Genomic DNA, 14,948 nt, shown 5'->3' on the forward strand with positions numbered 1-14,948 from the left:
TGCACAATCATTGATCACCTGCTCTATACCACACTCCACATTAGGAGATTTTAGAAAGGAATTCATTAAGTACCAAATGGATTTAGGAAAATGGTTCAAGAGTTAAAAAAAAACCAGGATGAAGTTGCCAAAAATATGCTATATTGTAGAGTGAATAAAACTTCTAAGTCGTCAGATTATAACCTTTCAATTTATAGATTAATATTGAACTATATAACAGCAATAATACCACGTATATGCGTGTAATTTTTTCACCCTTTATTTTATACTATTGCTTTTTCCTAGAAGACATACAAATGGCAATAAATACTAACATTTATTTACTCCTTTAGTGCCCCTAGAAGCTTAAATCCTGTTTGTGTTAAGGTGGTATCCTTATTTTATACGTAACTTAATCTAGCTAAAAAGATGAAATGCCTGGCTCACGGCCATGTCTTATTTTAGGGACGGAGAAGAGCTTGAAATGGAATGTTCAAGAGTCATAGTGTTGGGCCAACTCTACTACATTTTTCTTGGAATACTTTGAGTCAGTTGCTTGCTTAGCTAGTAAGCAGAAATTAATTGAAAACTATGTGATACTTACTGGAAGCAGGGTTCCTGCTTTTATTAATCTAGTTGGAAGTATACACACAAAGACACATGTATGTCCACATAATCACTTGACAACTAAAAGCAAAGGATATTTTATGTCAAACAAATGATTTAAGTATTCTTAATCACATATATTTGGAAGGACTAGGAAATAAGACAGCTGAGAAAAATGAAGCATTACCATCAGGAAGAAATTTTATGTATGTATGTATGTATTTATTTATTATTTATTCACTAATTTTTGGTATCTTCACAATTTTATTAGTTGTCCAAGAGACCTAGCCCTTTGGTTAGCTCAGATTCAGGCCCACTGCTTTAGCCACATTGCTAGCTTGGTGAGTTTTCTACAATGCTACAGATACAAAGAGGTAGATAAAGAAATTTCCTGGCTCCCAGGAGGAATTTGGAGATAATTGGGATAATTTATGTGCTGTGTTCTTGCTGTTTTAAATGTTGAGCAAGGCTTGAGTTAATCAGAAACAAATCTGTCTTTGGCATTTCACCTTAAAAGATGAAGAACGTGAACTGTGTGATGTGAACTTTCAGTTTTCACGGAATTCTGCTTGCTTTCTTGTTTTTTACATTTCTGTTCGGTACTATGTGTTATCTGCTATAAATACCACATGTAGTTAGGCAAGTGGTTCAGGAATTAAAGAACCAGGATGAAATGCCAAAAATATTATCCTGTATTTCAGAATGAGTAAAACTTCAAACATGTTCAGGCCATAACCTTTTATTTTATAGAATAGTTTCTTTATGGTGGTAAAATATATGCAACATAAAGTTTACCATGTTAACCATTTTTAGATATATTGTTCATATAGATGAATTTTTAGTGAATTTATTTTATAGATTAATATCCTTCTCATGTCAAAAGATGATTAAAAACTATCTATGTTCCTTAAAAAGTAATTACATTATATTTGAATGGACACACATACTACATTTAAATGCAAGGAAAAATAGTTTTAGATTTGTATTTAACCAGATGAAGGGAGAGTTTCATATTACATATTAAAATCTCATTCATTAAATATTGCACCTAGATGTACTAAAAATTATTAAAGATGGGTTGTTAATATCTTTAGTGTAAGTTTAAATATCTCATGACTCCAAAGTTGTATGTATTTGAAAAATTTGAAAAACAACATATGTAAGTTTCAGATTTTATCTACAGATATAAAAGGTACGGCTCGTGGACAAATTTTAGTGCTTATAATAAGATATTTATTACTTTTAGGGAAAGTATTTTCTGAGTATTAATTACATACTGATTGCTAAGTTTGAAAATGAGATATATTCTGGGTTTTATGAATCTGTGAAATAAATGGGAAAGACTTGTTTTGGATTCCTGGTCATTGGATAGTGCAGGACACTGGAGAACATTCGTGTTTAATGAGGATTTCTACATATCTGACACCCTGAAACTGGTACTAGGTTGGGCACCCAGGAGATGGCACACAAACTCAGAAAAATATCATTCATCACCAGTTCAGAACCTGGATCTGTTTGGCACAATGGCATTTGGAAAGTAGGGGGTCACTTCTTGATTTGTTTCGTGCCAGCTGAGTCACTCTTCGGTCATCCCCGCAGGAGAGGCAACCCGTTGTGCCAGGATGCCTCTGAGCACAGAGGTGCTTTCAGTTTTAGGGAGGGAGGTGGTGGAAAGAAGGTGGGAGTAGGGACAATAGGTGTAGTATAGTTTTATCTTAACTACTTTATTCTGGTGGTTGATTTTTTCACTTGCAAAGAAGCATTTATAACTTGAGATTTTTTTTATACTGTTTGACTATCAGAAAAGTTTGTAGCATCCTGATTGCGCTTTAATTTGTGATCTTGTTTGCAAATGGACACTTTGCTTCTCACATAAATGTGTGGGGTTATGTTGGAATTGTGATCGTAATTTCATGCTTTTTTATGCTTCCAAGAACCCTTCACTGGTAGTCACTGGTGTCTCCGTTTGCTTTCCTATCCTTAGTGGAGATTGTGGACCCAGTGGATATCTATCTCAACCTCCTTCGGACCATCTTTGACTTTAACGCCATCAAGAGTTTGCTGACTGGGCCCGGCCAACTGAAGATCCGGGTTGACGCAATGCACGGAGGTAAGCATGGGGTCCTCTACCAACTGGTGGGCAAGAAATGATAAAGAGACCTTTATGCTTGTGGGGTTTCTGGGATTATGAGGAAGGTTGGATTTGTAGGTATTCACACAACCTATGTATCTTCAGGTATTTGGGATGCTCTGGAAAACTTCAGGGCTCTGATTTCTCTCTTTAGATACAAGTGAAAACAAAGCTTGAACAAATGATTTTGAGGCTATGCCTGTTTGAGTGTGGATTTGAGATAGCAGAACTGTAGTAATTAAATTTTTTTTGATCACAGTATATGTACATAGTTTAAAAAGTCCAATAGTATAAAGTTTATTATGAAAAAAACCCATTCCCAGCTCCTTCCCCTAATTTCCTACTTTCCAAAGGCAACCATTAAAAAAACAAACAACTCTTCCAGTGATTTTTTTTTTTTTAGGTATTTATCTCCCTATTTTAAATACCATGAATATACTGCTCCTTGTTGACTTTTCAATTTAAGGTGTTAATGACTGTACTATAGAAGATGAGGTTGTAGCTCTTTTTCACACTTTCCACTCACTAAATCCAAGCATACTTTCTGAAGCTAATTATATCATCATTTTGGTAAGATCAGTATCTAGTATCTGCATTATCATAACACTGCTGAGCCATGCAAAAAACTATAGTTATATTTTCCTTACAGTACAACTTTTTTCTTTTTTTTTTACTTCTTTGGAATTAGTTGCCTTGTTTTCTCACTGTTTAGTTTTTGTTAAGTATATTTGCCACTATTAACCCTCCTATTCTTCCAGTGTCTAAATCTCCTCTCCTTTTGTTTTCCTGGAGACCTGGGATCTCCTCTGCTCTGCACTGGTTGCTCTCTGAGCTGCAGTGGTCTTGGAATCTCCATTTGTCATCATCCTGCAATTCCCTTTACTCCTTTCTGATACTGACTCTCCTCTTTCTGGATCCTTTGTCTTCCACTTGCTTGATTTATTCCCACATTTTGGAGGAACACATTCTCCAGGAAGTCTGAGAGAGAAGGCTCATGGGAGGTAAATGTTTTGAGTCACTGCACATCTGAAAATGCCTTTTTCCTATGTTCACTCTGAATTGATACCTGTCTGGAGATAGAAATCTAGGTTGGATATTATTTTCCTTCAGAAGTTTGAGGGCATTGCTCCATTGTCTTGTAGCTGCTCCTATTGAACTTGAGCAATCTGATGCTGTTCTGACTTCATGTTATGAAATCTTTCTTTTTTCCTTCTCTGGAGGCTTCAGGGCCTTTGACGTATCTTCAGTGTTCCTTCCATTCACCGTAATGGGCCTTCGTGTGGGACTGTTTTCCTCTGTTGTGCTGGGCACTTGCAATCTACAAACTTGTGTCCTTTAATTCTGGGAAATTTTCTTGAATTGCTTCTTGGATAATTTCCTCCATTACTTCCTCTTTCCTTTCTTTCTAGAATGGCTGTTGTTCAGATATTGATCCCACTGGGCTGGACCTTTAATTATACTATTCTTTCACTCACCACCCATTTTCCTTCTTTTTGTTTTGTGCTTCTTTTTGGTAGATTTTCTCAATTTTATCTCTAAGTCCTTCCATTTAGTTTTTCAGTTCCACTCTCATATTTTTCATTTCCCAAAACCATTTTTTTAAATTTTCCAAATAACCTGTTTTAAAAAATAGTTTCATATTCATATTTCATGAGTGCCATATCTTTTTTTTTTAAATAAATCAGGTTTACCAAGGTATAATTTATATGCAGTAAAATTGCAAACATATGACAAACATTCAACCACTATGACAGTCAAGATACAGAACATTTCTCTCACTTCAACAAGTTCTTCTGTGGCCCTTTGTAGCCATACTTCTCCTCCTTCCCCTAGTCCCTAGGAATCACTCATCCGCTTTTTGCCTTTTCCAGAAAGCCATATAAATAGACACATATGATATGTAGCCTTTTTCTTCAGGCTTCTTTCACTCAGCATAATGTTTTAGAGATGCATTCATGGTGGTGTACATGTCAGTAGTTATTTCTTGTTCCTACTGAGTAGTATTCCATCATATGGATGCACTATTTCTGTTTATCCATTCACCAGTTGATATAATTAGGGTTATTTCTAGGTTTTGGCTACCACAAAACAAAGCTGCTATAAACATTTGTGAACAAGTCTTTATGGGAATATATGATTTCCTTTGTTTTGGACAAATACCTAGGAGTGGGTCTGCTGGTTCATATGATGATGTATATGTTTAACTTAATAAGAAACTGCCAAACTATTTTCCAAAGTGGCTACACCATTTGCACTACCAGCAGAGTATGGAGGCTCCCGTTTCTTCATGTCCTCACCAGCACTCAGTATTGTCAATCTTTCCAGTTTTAGCTATTCTACCATATCTTGTTGGTCTCTTTTGGGGTATGACGGATACATAATTCAAAAGATTTCTTCTGCCTATGTAGTTTCTGTTTCCTTCAAGTCACTCTTTTCTCTGTTTGCTTTGGTCTCATTTTTAATGCATGCCTCAAAAGTTTGGTGGTCCTTGGCTCTCTGGCATGTTTAAGAGTGAGGCACTAAAATTTTTGTTGGGAGCTCTGAGCCCATGTGTGGAACTTATCTTCCACCGGTTTTACTCTGAGGTCTTCTGGCTGGGCTGTGTTGTTCTTTCCTGTTGGGCTGGCTATATTCTCCAGAAAAGGATCTTTCGGTTTCTTGCCTTAGCATTATCTGGCCTAGAGGGAAGATGGCTTTTCTTTCCAAATAGTTTAAGCAATGTTTCTGGATTTGAGCCTCATTGCCTAGCTTGCACTGTATGTTCATTTCTGCATCAGTCGCTCTGGTTGAGGGATGGAGGATACTGACGGACAGACCTAGGTCACCTCCCCAGCCTTGGGGGAAGTGGGATTGAGCCACACCAGGATCAGATGAACTGAGGTGGGAAAAGGCTTGGTTCTCCAAAGGAAACCCAAAATGCTGCTACTAGTGGAAGGGGTGCTGGGCAGGCAAAATCAAAAGATGTTCACTGTCTGAGGCTCTTGTTGCATTAGTGGAAAATAAATGGAAAGCAGTACTTTCGTATATTTCAGCCAACAGGATTACATGCTGGTCCCCAAATGTACTGTATGTTCTACCTCAGGCGCTGTTCCCTTGCTCATAATGTTCTTTCCATTTGGATGGCATCCTCACTCCCCACCCCTGTCAAATTTATATTCTTCCAAGTCCTCCCAGATATGCTGCCTCCTTCTTGAAGCCCCACTTGTGGTCATTTCTTCTTTTAAGCTATTGGATCTAATTATTTCATAAATATACATTGAATAGATCTAGTCTTACCATTGCAACCACTCACCTGTAGATCTGACTCATCCCACTATGAGAGTGAGTCCAGGTGTGTAGGAATTGGGTGTTTGTGCCCCTTGATGACCTCCGTTCTTCACACAGGCATTCCGTGTTAGGCACTCCATGAAAGTCTGTTGAATTGGAAAACACAATCCCTTAGCATTTTTTTGTAAAATGTGCTTAGGTTTTATACGCGTCAGTGGTTTACAGAGTTTAATTATACACTTGGCAGAGTTAAAGCGATTGCAGAGGCAAAGAACATTGCCAGAGCACAAGAGCCTTTAAGTGCTTTTGCATATATTTACGTAAAGCTTTTAATACATAAAAAGTAACAGACAATGAATCATTATTAGGTAGTCGATTTCTTTCTGACATTTTAGAAAATTTTTAGAGAAAAATTTCACGTAACTAGGTTATTGAAGACAACTTCTATATGCCTAACACAGTCACTGGTTCACAGTAGGTACTCAATGAGGAGTCATTGAAGTAACTATTATTCTTTGTGGTGTCTTGAAAAAACTTGTGGAATTTATTTTTTCTTGTGCTATTACATAACCTTACTTGTTCTAAGCAGAACAAAACACTCTTGAGGGGTTCTGCAAAGATTCCACATTACTCTGTATCTTTTTTTTTTTTTCCAGTTATGGGACCCTATGTGAGAAAAGTTCTGTGTGATGAGCTGGGGGCCCCAGCCAATTCTGCAATCAACTGTGTTCCCCTGGAAGATTTTGGAGGGCAGCATCCTGACCCCAACTTGACATATGCAACGACCCTTCTGGAAGCTATGAAAGGAGGGGAATACGGCTTTGGAGCTGCATTTGATGCTGATGGGGTAAGTAGGAAAGTTTTCTGCCCACTATCCTTTTACCAGATAATGACCCAAGCATTGGAACCCAGAGAATTAATGAATACCTCTCGGGCTGACGTCCATGGGGCGTATGAATCCTAACTGGCTCTGCATCTGCCTTTCTGTTTAGTGGCTAAGTATTGCTATTAAATAGCCATTACCCTTCTTAGTTCCAAGTAAGCATGCTGTTATAAAGAGGTTATTTCTTTTTATAAAAAAAAATTCATGCAATAAATCTTTACTCATGGCTGATTTTGTAGAAATCACCATGTTAAAGAACCAGCCACTTCAGCAGTAATCTGTGTTCTCCTTTATGTCTTGGGGGGAAGTGTGAATTAAGAATATAAAGGCTATTGAAGCCTGAAGTAGTCATCCTCACATGTCGACAGGTGGGATACATTCCCAGTTGTGTCAAGATTCTGGGCCCTACAGTATTCAGGGATTTTGGTTTCCCAGGCCCTCTTTGGACTCATTCAAGTTGTTTTACATCGCTTAAATATGGGATGGCAGTTATGTGGCTTGTGAAGATGATGGGAACGGGCTGCTAGCAGCAGGTGCCTTTGTCTGGACATTTTCACACATTCTCTCCCACAGGACCGTTATATGATCCTAGGCCAAAATGGCTTCTTCGTGAGCCCTTCCGACTCCCTGGCCATTATTGCCGCCAACCTCTCTTGCATTCCATATTTCCGTCAGATGGGGGTCCGCGGGTTTGGGAGGAGTATGCCCACCAGCACAGCCCTCGACAGGTAAGCAAGGATGTCACCATGAAAACTTCATGGTAGACCTCTGATGTCAATGTCCCCTGTGCTGGTAGCTGTCACTCGTTCTCCTCTACTCCCTTGGGAACTTGTTGAAAGCATGAGAATTTAGAGATGTGGTATGGTGTCCCGGGTAGGAGTGTGACGAATCAGGTGGCCTGAACTTGATTCTTGGTTGTGCTACTTCTTAGCTGTTGGGAAATTGGGAGTCTTATTTGATTTCTGTGCCTCTGTTTTCCTATCTTTAAAATAAGGATACTAATAGTATCATCCTTACGTGGATTGTTATGAGGTAGGAATGAGATGACTCTTGTAAAGCATTTAACAGAATACCTGGTTCATAGTAAATTCTTCATCAATATTTAATAATAAAACTTACAAAAGAGGTGGAAAGAACATGAGTCTTGAGGTCAGATAATATTACGTGAAAATGCTAACTTATCATTAGTTCCATAAAAACAGGGATGACACGTTACAGGTTTCTTGTGAGAATGAAATGAGATACGCGTGGAAGATGCCCAACAGGAGAGTCACTTAGTAGATCAATCTGAGGTTTCTTTCTCCCTTCCCTACCCATCCATCTTTTAACTTGTCTGATAAAACAGTGAATTTTAGAGTCTAATATTTTCAAGCAACATTGTGGAAGCAGTGCTTGTGCATGGTGGAAAGTCAGAAATCACAGAAAAATAAGAAAATGTAAACATCCTATCTCCCTCCCTGACTTACTTGTATTAATAGATAAGTGTATATCTCCTTTGGATCTCTTTCTATACATGTATAATTTACATGTGTGGTTATAAATTGTATATTATACATATGATATAACATATATCATATGTATAATACACATTTGCCTTTTTATAATACCAAAAAGAGATCTGAAAGTACATACTGCTTTGTAACATTTTTCTTTTCCATCAACAATCTCCAACTTTGTATAAAAACATTTTTATGTCATCTAAAACCAAGATTATATTCCAATTTCCCCTGAGTGTCCCCAGAATGTCTTTAATGGATGGTTTTCCCAAAGCTGCATCCTGTCCAACACCATATATTGCATCTGGTTGTTACGTCCCTCGAGTCTTTTCTAATCTAGCACAGTTCCTTTATCTTTTACTTAATGACAATGATTTTTGAAGAGACCTGACCAGTTGTCCCACAGAATCCCACCTTCTGGATTTGTGTGGTTATTTCCTCATGGCGTTACCATTTATTCAGTCATTCCTGAAGTAAATTTTATATACGGTGACATGAGTAATCTTAATGGTACAATTCAATGAGTTTTGAAAAATGTATTCATCTGTGTAACAACCACCCAGAATAAGAAGTAGAACATTCCCATTACCCCAAAAAGTCCCCCACCCTCCTTCCAGTGCTCCTTAGACAACCACTGTCATAATTTCTACTGCCAATTTAGGTTTTGCCTGTTATTGAGCTTCATGGAAATAGAATCACATATTATGTATTTGTTTGTTGCTGGTTTTTTCATTTAAGATGGATTTTTTGGATTCATCTACATCCATTGCATGTGTCACTAGTTATTCCCCTTTGTTGCAGTGCGGTATAACAATTTATGAATATATCACAGTTCATTTTTCCAGTCTCCTCTTGATGAACATTTGGGTTGTTTTCATTTATTAGCCACTATGAATCATGCCATTATAAACATTCTTACAACAAGTCTTTTGTGGACACGCCTGCTTTTCTCCAGGGTTAATACCTAGGAGTAGAATGCTGATTGTTGGGTAGTTGTCTGTTTAATTTTATAAGAAACTGTCAAACTCTTTTCCATTTTATACTCTGATTTGCAGTGTATGAGAGTTCTAATTGCTTCATTATCTTCATCAACATTTGGTGTTGTCAGTCTTTTTTTTTTAAACCATCCTAGTCAGTGCAAAATGTTATTTCATTTTGATTTAGATTTGCATTGTCCTAATAACTAGTGATGTTGAGCTCATTATCATATGCTTATTGTTCATTTATAAACTGTCTTGTTATGTACCTGTCCAAAATGTATTTGCTCAATTAAAAATGCATTGTTGGTCTTTTTGTTATTGATTTGTAGAAATTCTTTATATATCCTGGATAATAAGTCTTTTTTTTTAACATTTTTTATTGATTTATAATTATTTTACAATGTGTCAAATTCCAGTGTAGAGCACAATTTTTCAGTTATACATGAACATATATATAGTAGAAATTCTTTATATATCCTGGATAATAAGTCTTTTTTTTTAAAATTTTTTATTGATTTATAATTATTTTACAATGTGTCAAATTCCAGTGTAGAGCACAATTTTTCAGTTATACATGAACATATATATATCCATTGTCACATTTTTTTCTCTGTGAGCTACCGTAAGATCTTGTGTATATTTCCCTGTGCTTTACAGTATAATCTTGTTTATCTATTCTACAATTTTGAAATCCCATCTATCCCTTCCCACCTTCCACCCCCTTGGCAACCACAAGTTTGTATTGTATATCTATGAGTCTATTTCTGTTTTGTATTTATGCTTTGTTTTTTTGTTTTTGTTTTTGTTTTTGTTTTTCTTTTTAGATTCCACATATGAGCGATCGCATATGGTATTTTTCTTTCTCTTTCTGGCTTACTTCACTTAGAATGATATTCTCCAGGAGTATCCATGTTGCTGCACAAAAGGCTTAAGAATTCAGCAGGACATAAGTCTTTTGTCAGATATATGTATTACACATATTTTCTCCCTGCCTGTCACTTGCCTTTTCATGCCCTTAATGGTGTCTTTTGATGAGCATAAGTTTTAGATTTTGATGAAGTCCAATATTTTTTTCTTACATAGTTAGTATATACTTATTTCGTCCTCTGTAAGAAAACTTTGCTTACCCAAAGGTCAAAAAGATATTTTCCCTAGAGAAAACAAAAAGATGTTTTCTTCTAGAATCATTGTGGCTTTATTTTTTTACATTTAGGGTCTCTGATGATGTTGAGTTAATTTTTGTATGGGTATAAGGCAGGGGTCCAGGTTCACTTTTCCCCATGTCCAGTTGTTATTGAAAAGAATTTACTTTTCCCTTGATGCATTTGTTAAAATCCAGTTGACTACATATATGTGGGTTGATTTCAAGATTCTCCCTTCTGTTCCATTGATGTGTTTGTCTGTCCTCATGCCAATATTACATGGTCTTGATTGTTGAAGTTTTAAAGTAAACATTTAAATCAGGTGACTTCCCCAAATCTTTTTCTCCTTCATATAGGAAAATTATGTATCTTAGAGCTTTTGCATTTCTATATACATTTTATAATTGACTTGTCAATTTCCCAAAGCCTGTTGAGATTTTGACTGAGATTGTGTTGAGTCCATAGAGCAATCTGGGAAGAGCTACATGTTAATAATATGGAGATTTCTAGTCCACCAATGTGATATATCTCTTACTTTATTTAGCTTCTTTAATTTCTCTCACATACTTTGTAATTTAATTTTTCTTACATATATTTTGTAGTGTAGCATGGAAGTATTACATGACTTTTGTTAGATTTATTCATAAACATTTTATGTATTTTTGATGCTATTGTAAATGGAATAGTTTTCTAATTTAATTTTCCAGTTGCTTGCTGCTAGTAATTAGAAATAGAACTGATTTCTGTAAATCGATCTTTTATTCTTCCACCAGTGGGGAGATGAATCACATGCCTTTGGATGCCCCCTACTTTGCCTGCAGGTGATGATACTGATATCAAACCCATGATGTTGAACCAACCTCAGTCTAAAATTCTTGCCTAACAGCACCAAAAAGTAGGATGTACGATTCCATTTTCCCCCCCACTTTGCCTTTGTTTATATCTTTCCTTAAAAAAAAAAAAGATTCAGTAAAACCATGGAGAGCAAAACAAAAATGGGACCATCTCTAGAAATGGAGAACCCAGAGTCATATCCTGAATGCTATGTAGGTTATTTAATATTGTGGGAGCATATTCAATAACACCTTCCACTGATACAGAATCTTATAATTTAGAAAGAATTTTCATCAGTTTGAAGTCACTTGATGTCTGCAATAATTTAATAAGGCGGTTGGGTAGGAATTACCCTCAATATATTAAAGATGTTACACTAATTATCAGAGAGGTTACGTGATTTGCACAAGGTTGCACAGCTAATAAGAAAGTGGCCCAGAATTTGAAACTAGTGCATCTGCCCAGTAAGTACAACCTGATCAGGATGGTCCCTGAGAAACCATTTGAGAATATTGCTCAACTCTCCTGTGTCAGTAGCTTTCCAAAGCCTGGCCAGGAGAGGCTGGTTTCATTCTGACAGCAAAAACCATTTGTCCTCTTTTCTTGTGGAAATTTCCCAGTAGTTCTTGATTTCACTTTATCCCCCCTTCCCAATAAATCTCTGTTTCAGTCAGAAACCAGAGGCCTTGCTTAGAAATTTCACAAAGAACCTGTTCTGATATGTAAGTGACCATTTAAAAGGATTATTCATGCTTACTGGTTGGGATTCAGAATTCTGTGGGGCCCTGACGTGGGGGTTTGCTTTGGGTATTTGATCTCTTGTGTAGTCCCAGGTGGATTCTCATGATGGACACTTTATAAGCTTTTTTCTTCTTAATAAAATAGATGCAGTCTCAAAATTTTATCTTGATAGTGGTTAACCTTCCCATTTAGGTTATTTTTTTTAATTAATAAAATCATAGTAATGTGCCCATAAATGCCAGGCCCAGAAGGATGACAACTGAGTGGTTGAGACACATTAAATGGTACACTTGCCCAAACTTCTGGGATTCCAGAGTAAGGGGGGCCTGCACCCTTGAAACTGTTGAATTATTCAGACAAACTTCCATTGTTCACAGATAATTGCTGTTCCCCAAGGGAAGACTTTTAGTATCTTTAATTTCTCCTCTTACAGTATCACTAAAACAAGGATTCCATTTACCCCAGAACAATGCAGTTTCAGCCTTGAAAAAATGGCATTCTTTTGGGGCTTTGTTGTCCGGAATGTGTCTGATTTGTGGTTGCAGATGAATCTGTGTTGCTGAAATCATTTTGGTTCAAATTAATTGAGAAGTAAAGCACATTCAAAGTATATTTGTGGCCCGAGGTCTGTCTCCACCCCACGAGGAGGTACTAAATAATCCTCTGTGTCATCATCCTTCAGTAATATTTATGAAGTGCCCATCTGTGCGTGGGGCTGTGCTGAATGCTGTGTAAAACAAGGCAAACACATGCAGACTTGAGCTGTCCTCATTAGAGATATTTAGAGCCTCAAACAGGGCTAGCTAGCATCCTCGTATACACTGCAAGGGAGCCAGATCTGAGAAGTATGTTTTGACTACAAGGGAGGCCATGTAAGGTCCACTGCCCACAAATATGATGGTGAAGGAAATTCATGCTCTTCTACCCTGTTTTTGCTCTCTGTCACTCCTATTGTTCTCCATTTATTCAATCAAGAAATGCTTATTAAGGGCCTTTTAGGTCCTAGGCAACTGTCCCTTGCCCTGATGGAACTTATAGTCATAGTGGAGAAGATAAATAATAATAAGAAAAAATATATGAACACACATTATAACAGGGGAAATGACCTTGGTGTAGTAATAGCTGGTGGACATGAAGCATCCTGCTTAGACAAGGTGGCCAGGGAAGGGCTTTCTGAGGTAAGACCAGAAGATCAGAAACATGCAGCTGGACCCGGCTTTGATGCTGAGATTAGAAATGGCCCATAACACATGTGAAAATACTTATTTTTCAGAATGTAGTCTACAGCTATTTGTTGCCAGTCCCCAGTCTGAAATGTGTGCTGTAGCTTTATCTTGAATGTATTCAGCTGGTCCTTGGAATCCAGACAGTGTTAATTGTGCAAGTATGCAAGTATCTACTTATCTTCAGTGACCTTGGTCCTTGATGCATCCTTTAGATCTGTGCTGTTTTGTCTCCAAAATCAGTCAGGACTCATGGCAGTAATGGGAGAGATAGTGTTGTGAACTACTATGTAATTACTCAGTCTCCCAACCTCCTTTGTGCTATAGAATGATAGAAATTATTTTGCCTTAGCAGATAAAGATGTTCAAGTATAGCCTATGTTAAAATACAAAAAAGAGAAGAAAAAAACCTTTATTATAGTAGTTATTGCCCTAAAACTCTCCACAGCTGTGCATGTCAGGGTCAAGGGAGAAAAGAGATGGCACCCTCAAAAGGGTTTGCTAAAAAGTATTTTGTAGTTGTAACCTCACAACCTGGTCCACAGAAGTATGTGTGATGTTAATTAAGGAAACCAAAAATATCAAGAAGTGATGGAGACGCACCCCAGGACTCACAATATCAGTTCCCCCGGCACTAAAGGGTCAAGGAAGGATGAGGGTAACCATAGCCTGGTGAGGTCTGGAGTTGTCAGGGATGGAACTTGTCAAGGAGGTGTAAATACCCCAACTTCCCTCTTTCCCGACCCTCCGATCTCCTGCTGACGCTGCCCTATTGACCAAACCCAACTGGAAGCCAGGGGGCAACCTGTAGAGGTCGGCCGCCTAGGGAAATGAACAGGGCAAAGATGGGCCTCGAAGGAAATGCAGACTCTAGGGTGGAAGGTGGCAAACAAAGAGTAAGCAGCATAACCAGTGCAACGGCCAGTCTTTTTTGGTAATCCCGACTTGCTGATCTCCCTGTCTTATCCTCTCCCCAGGTTTTTGGACCTCAGGTGCAGCAAGTTGAGTGAATCATACTCATCATTGAACAATCCTTTCATAATTTGTTCGATGGGAGACTCATTTCTTATTAATAAAAAGTTAATGTATTTCTCTTTGACCGCCTTCCCCTGATAGACAACCACAAATGTGGGCTTGTTGGGTATCATTTTGATTTGTATATGTTGTTGTTCTATTGGCATGTATTTTAAATGATTGTGACTAACTAGTACTATATAATAAATTGCATTTGGTTTCTTTCTTTTTTCCACTGAGGACGTTGTGTTCAGATACTCTCAGCGGCTGTGTGCGCATCTCGTGTGTGGCTTCCAGCTGCTGCGTGGTGGTCCGTGGTGCGCGTCCACTTTCACCTCCATTCCCCCAGCACTGACACTCAGGCTGCCTCTCACCTCCCACACAGTGAATAGTGCTGCACAGCCCCCTTGGGATTTATGTGAGAATTTTTTGGCATGTGTATCTAAGACCAGAATTGTCGGGCCAGAGGCAGTGTGTATACTTCATTTGACCAAATCCTGTGTTAGATTGTACTCTGGGATGGCTTCACTAGTCTATTTCTTCTACCAGGTCCTGCTTCTTCAAATCTTAGCCAATACTTCTATGGTCTAGCTTTCTGATTATTTCCTCCACTGGAATAGAGAGTAATCTATCATTGCCATATTAAATTTTT

At 37.7% G+C, this 14,948-nt stretch overlaps 1 protein-coding gene across 1 annotated transcript in view; it reads left to right on the top strand.

Moving 5' to 3' along the window:
- PGM5 (phosphoglucomutase 5) overlaps positions 1 to 14,948 on the top strand; it is a 160,223-nt gene that overhangs the window by 24,855 nt on the left and 120,420 nt on the right. Inside the window, exons 4-6 of the mRNA XM_031449819.2 lie at positions 2,570 to 2,695; positions 6,640 to 6,830; positions 7,440 to 7,594. Of these exons, the coding sequence (XP_031305679.1) occupies positions 2,570 to 2,695; positions 6,640 to 6,830; positions 7,440 to 7,594 (472 nt within the window). The remainder of the gene's footprint in view (positions 1 to 2,569; positions 2,696 to 6,639; positions 6,831 to 7,439; positions 7,595 to 14,948) is intronic.

Source organism: Camelus dromedarius, chromosome 10 (genome assembly GCF_036321535.1).
Source record: "Camelus dromedarius isolate mCamDro1 chromosome 10, mCamDro1.pat, whole genome shotgun sequence".
Lineage (NCBI taxonomy): Eukaryota > Metazoa > Chordata > Mammalia > Artiodactyla > Camelidae > Camelus > Camelus dromedarius.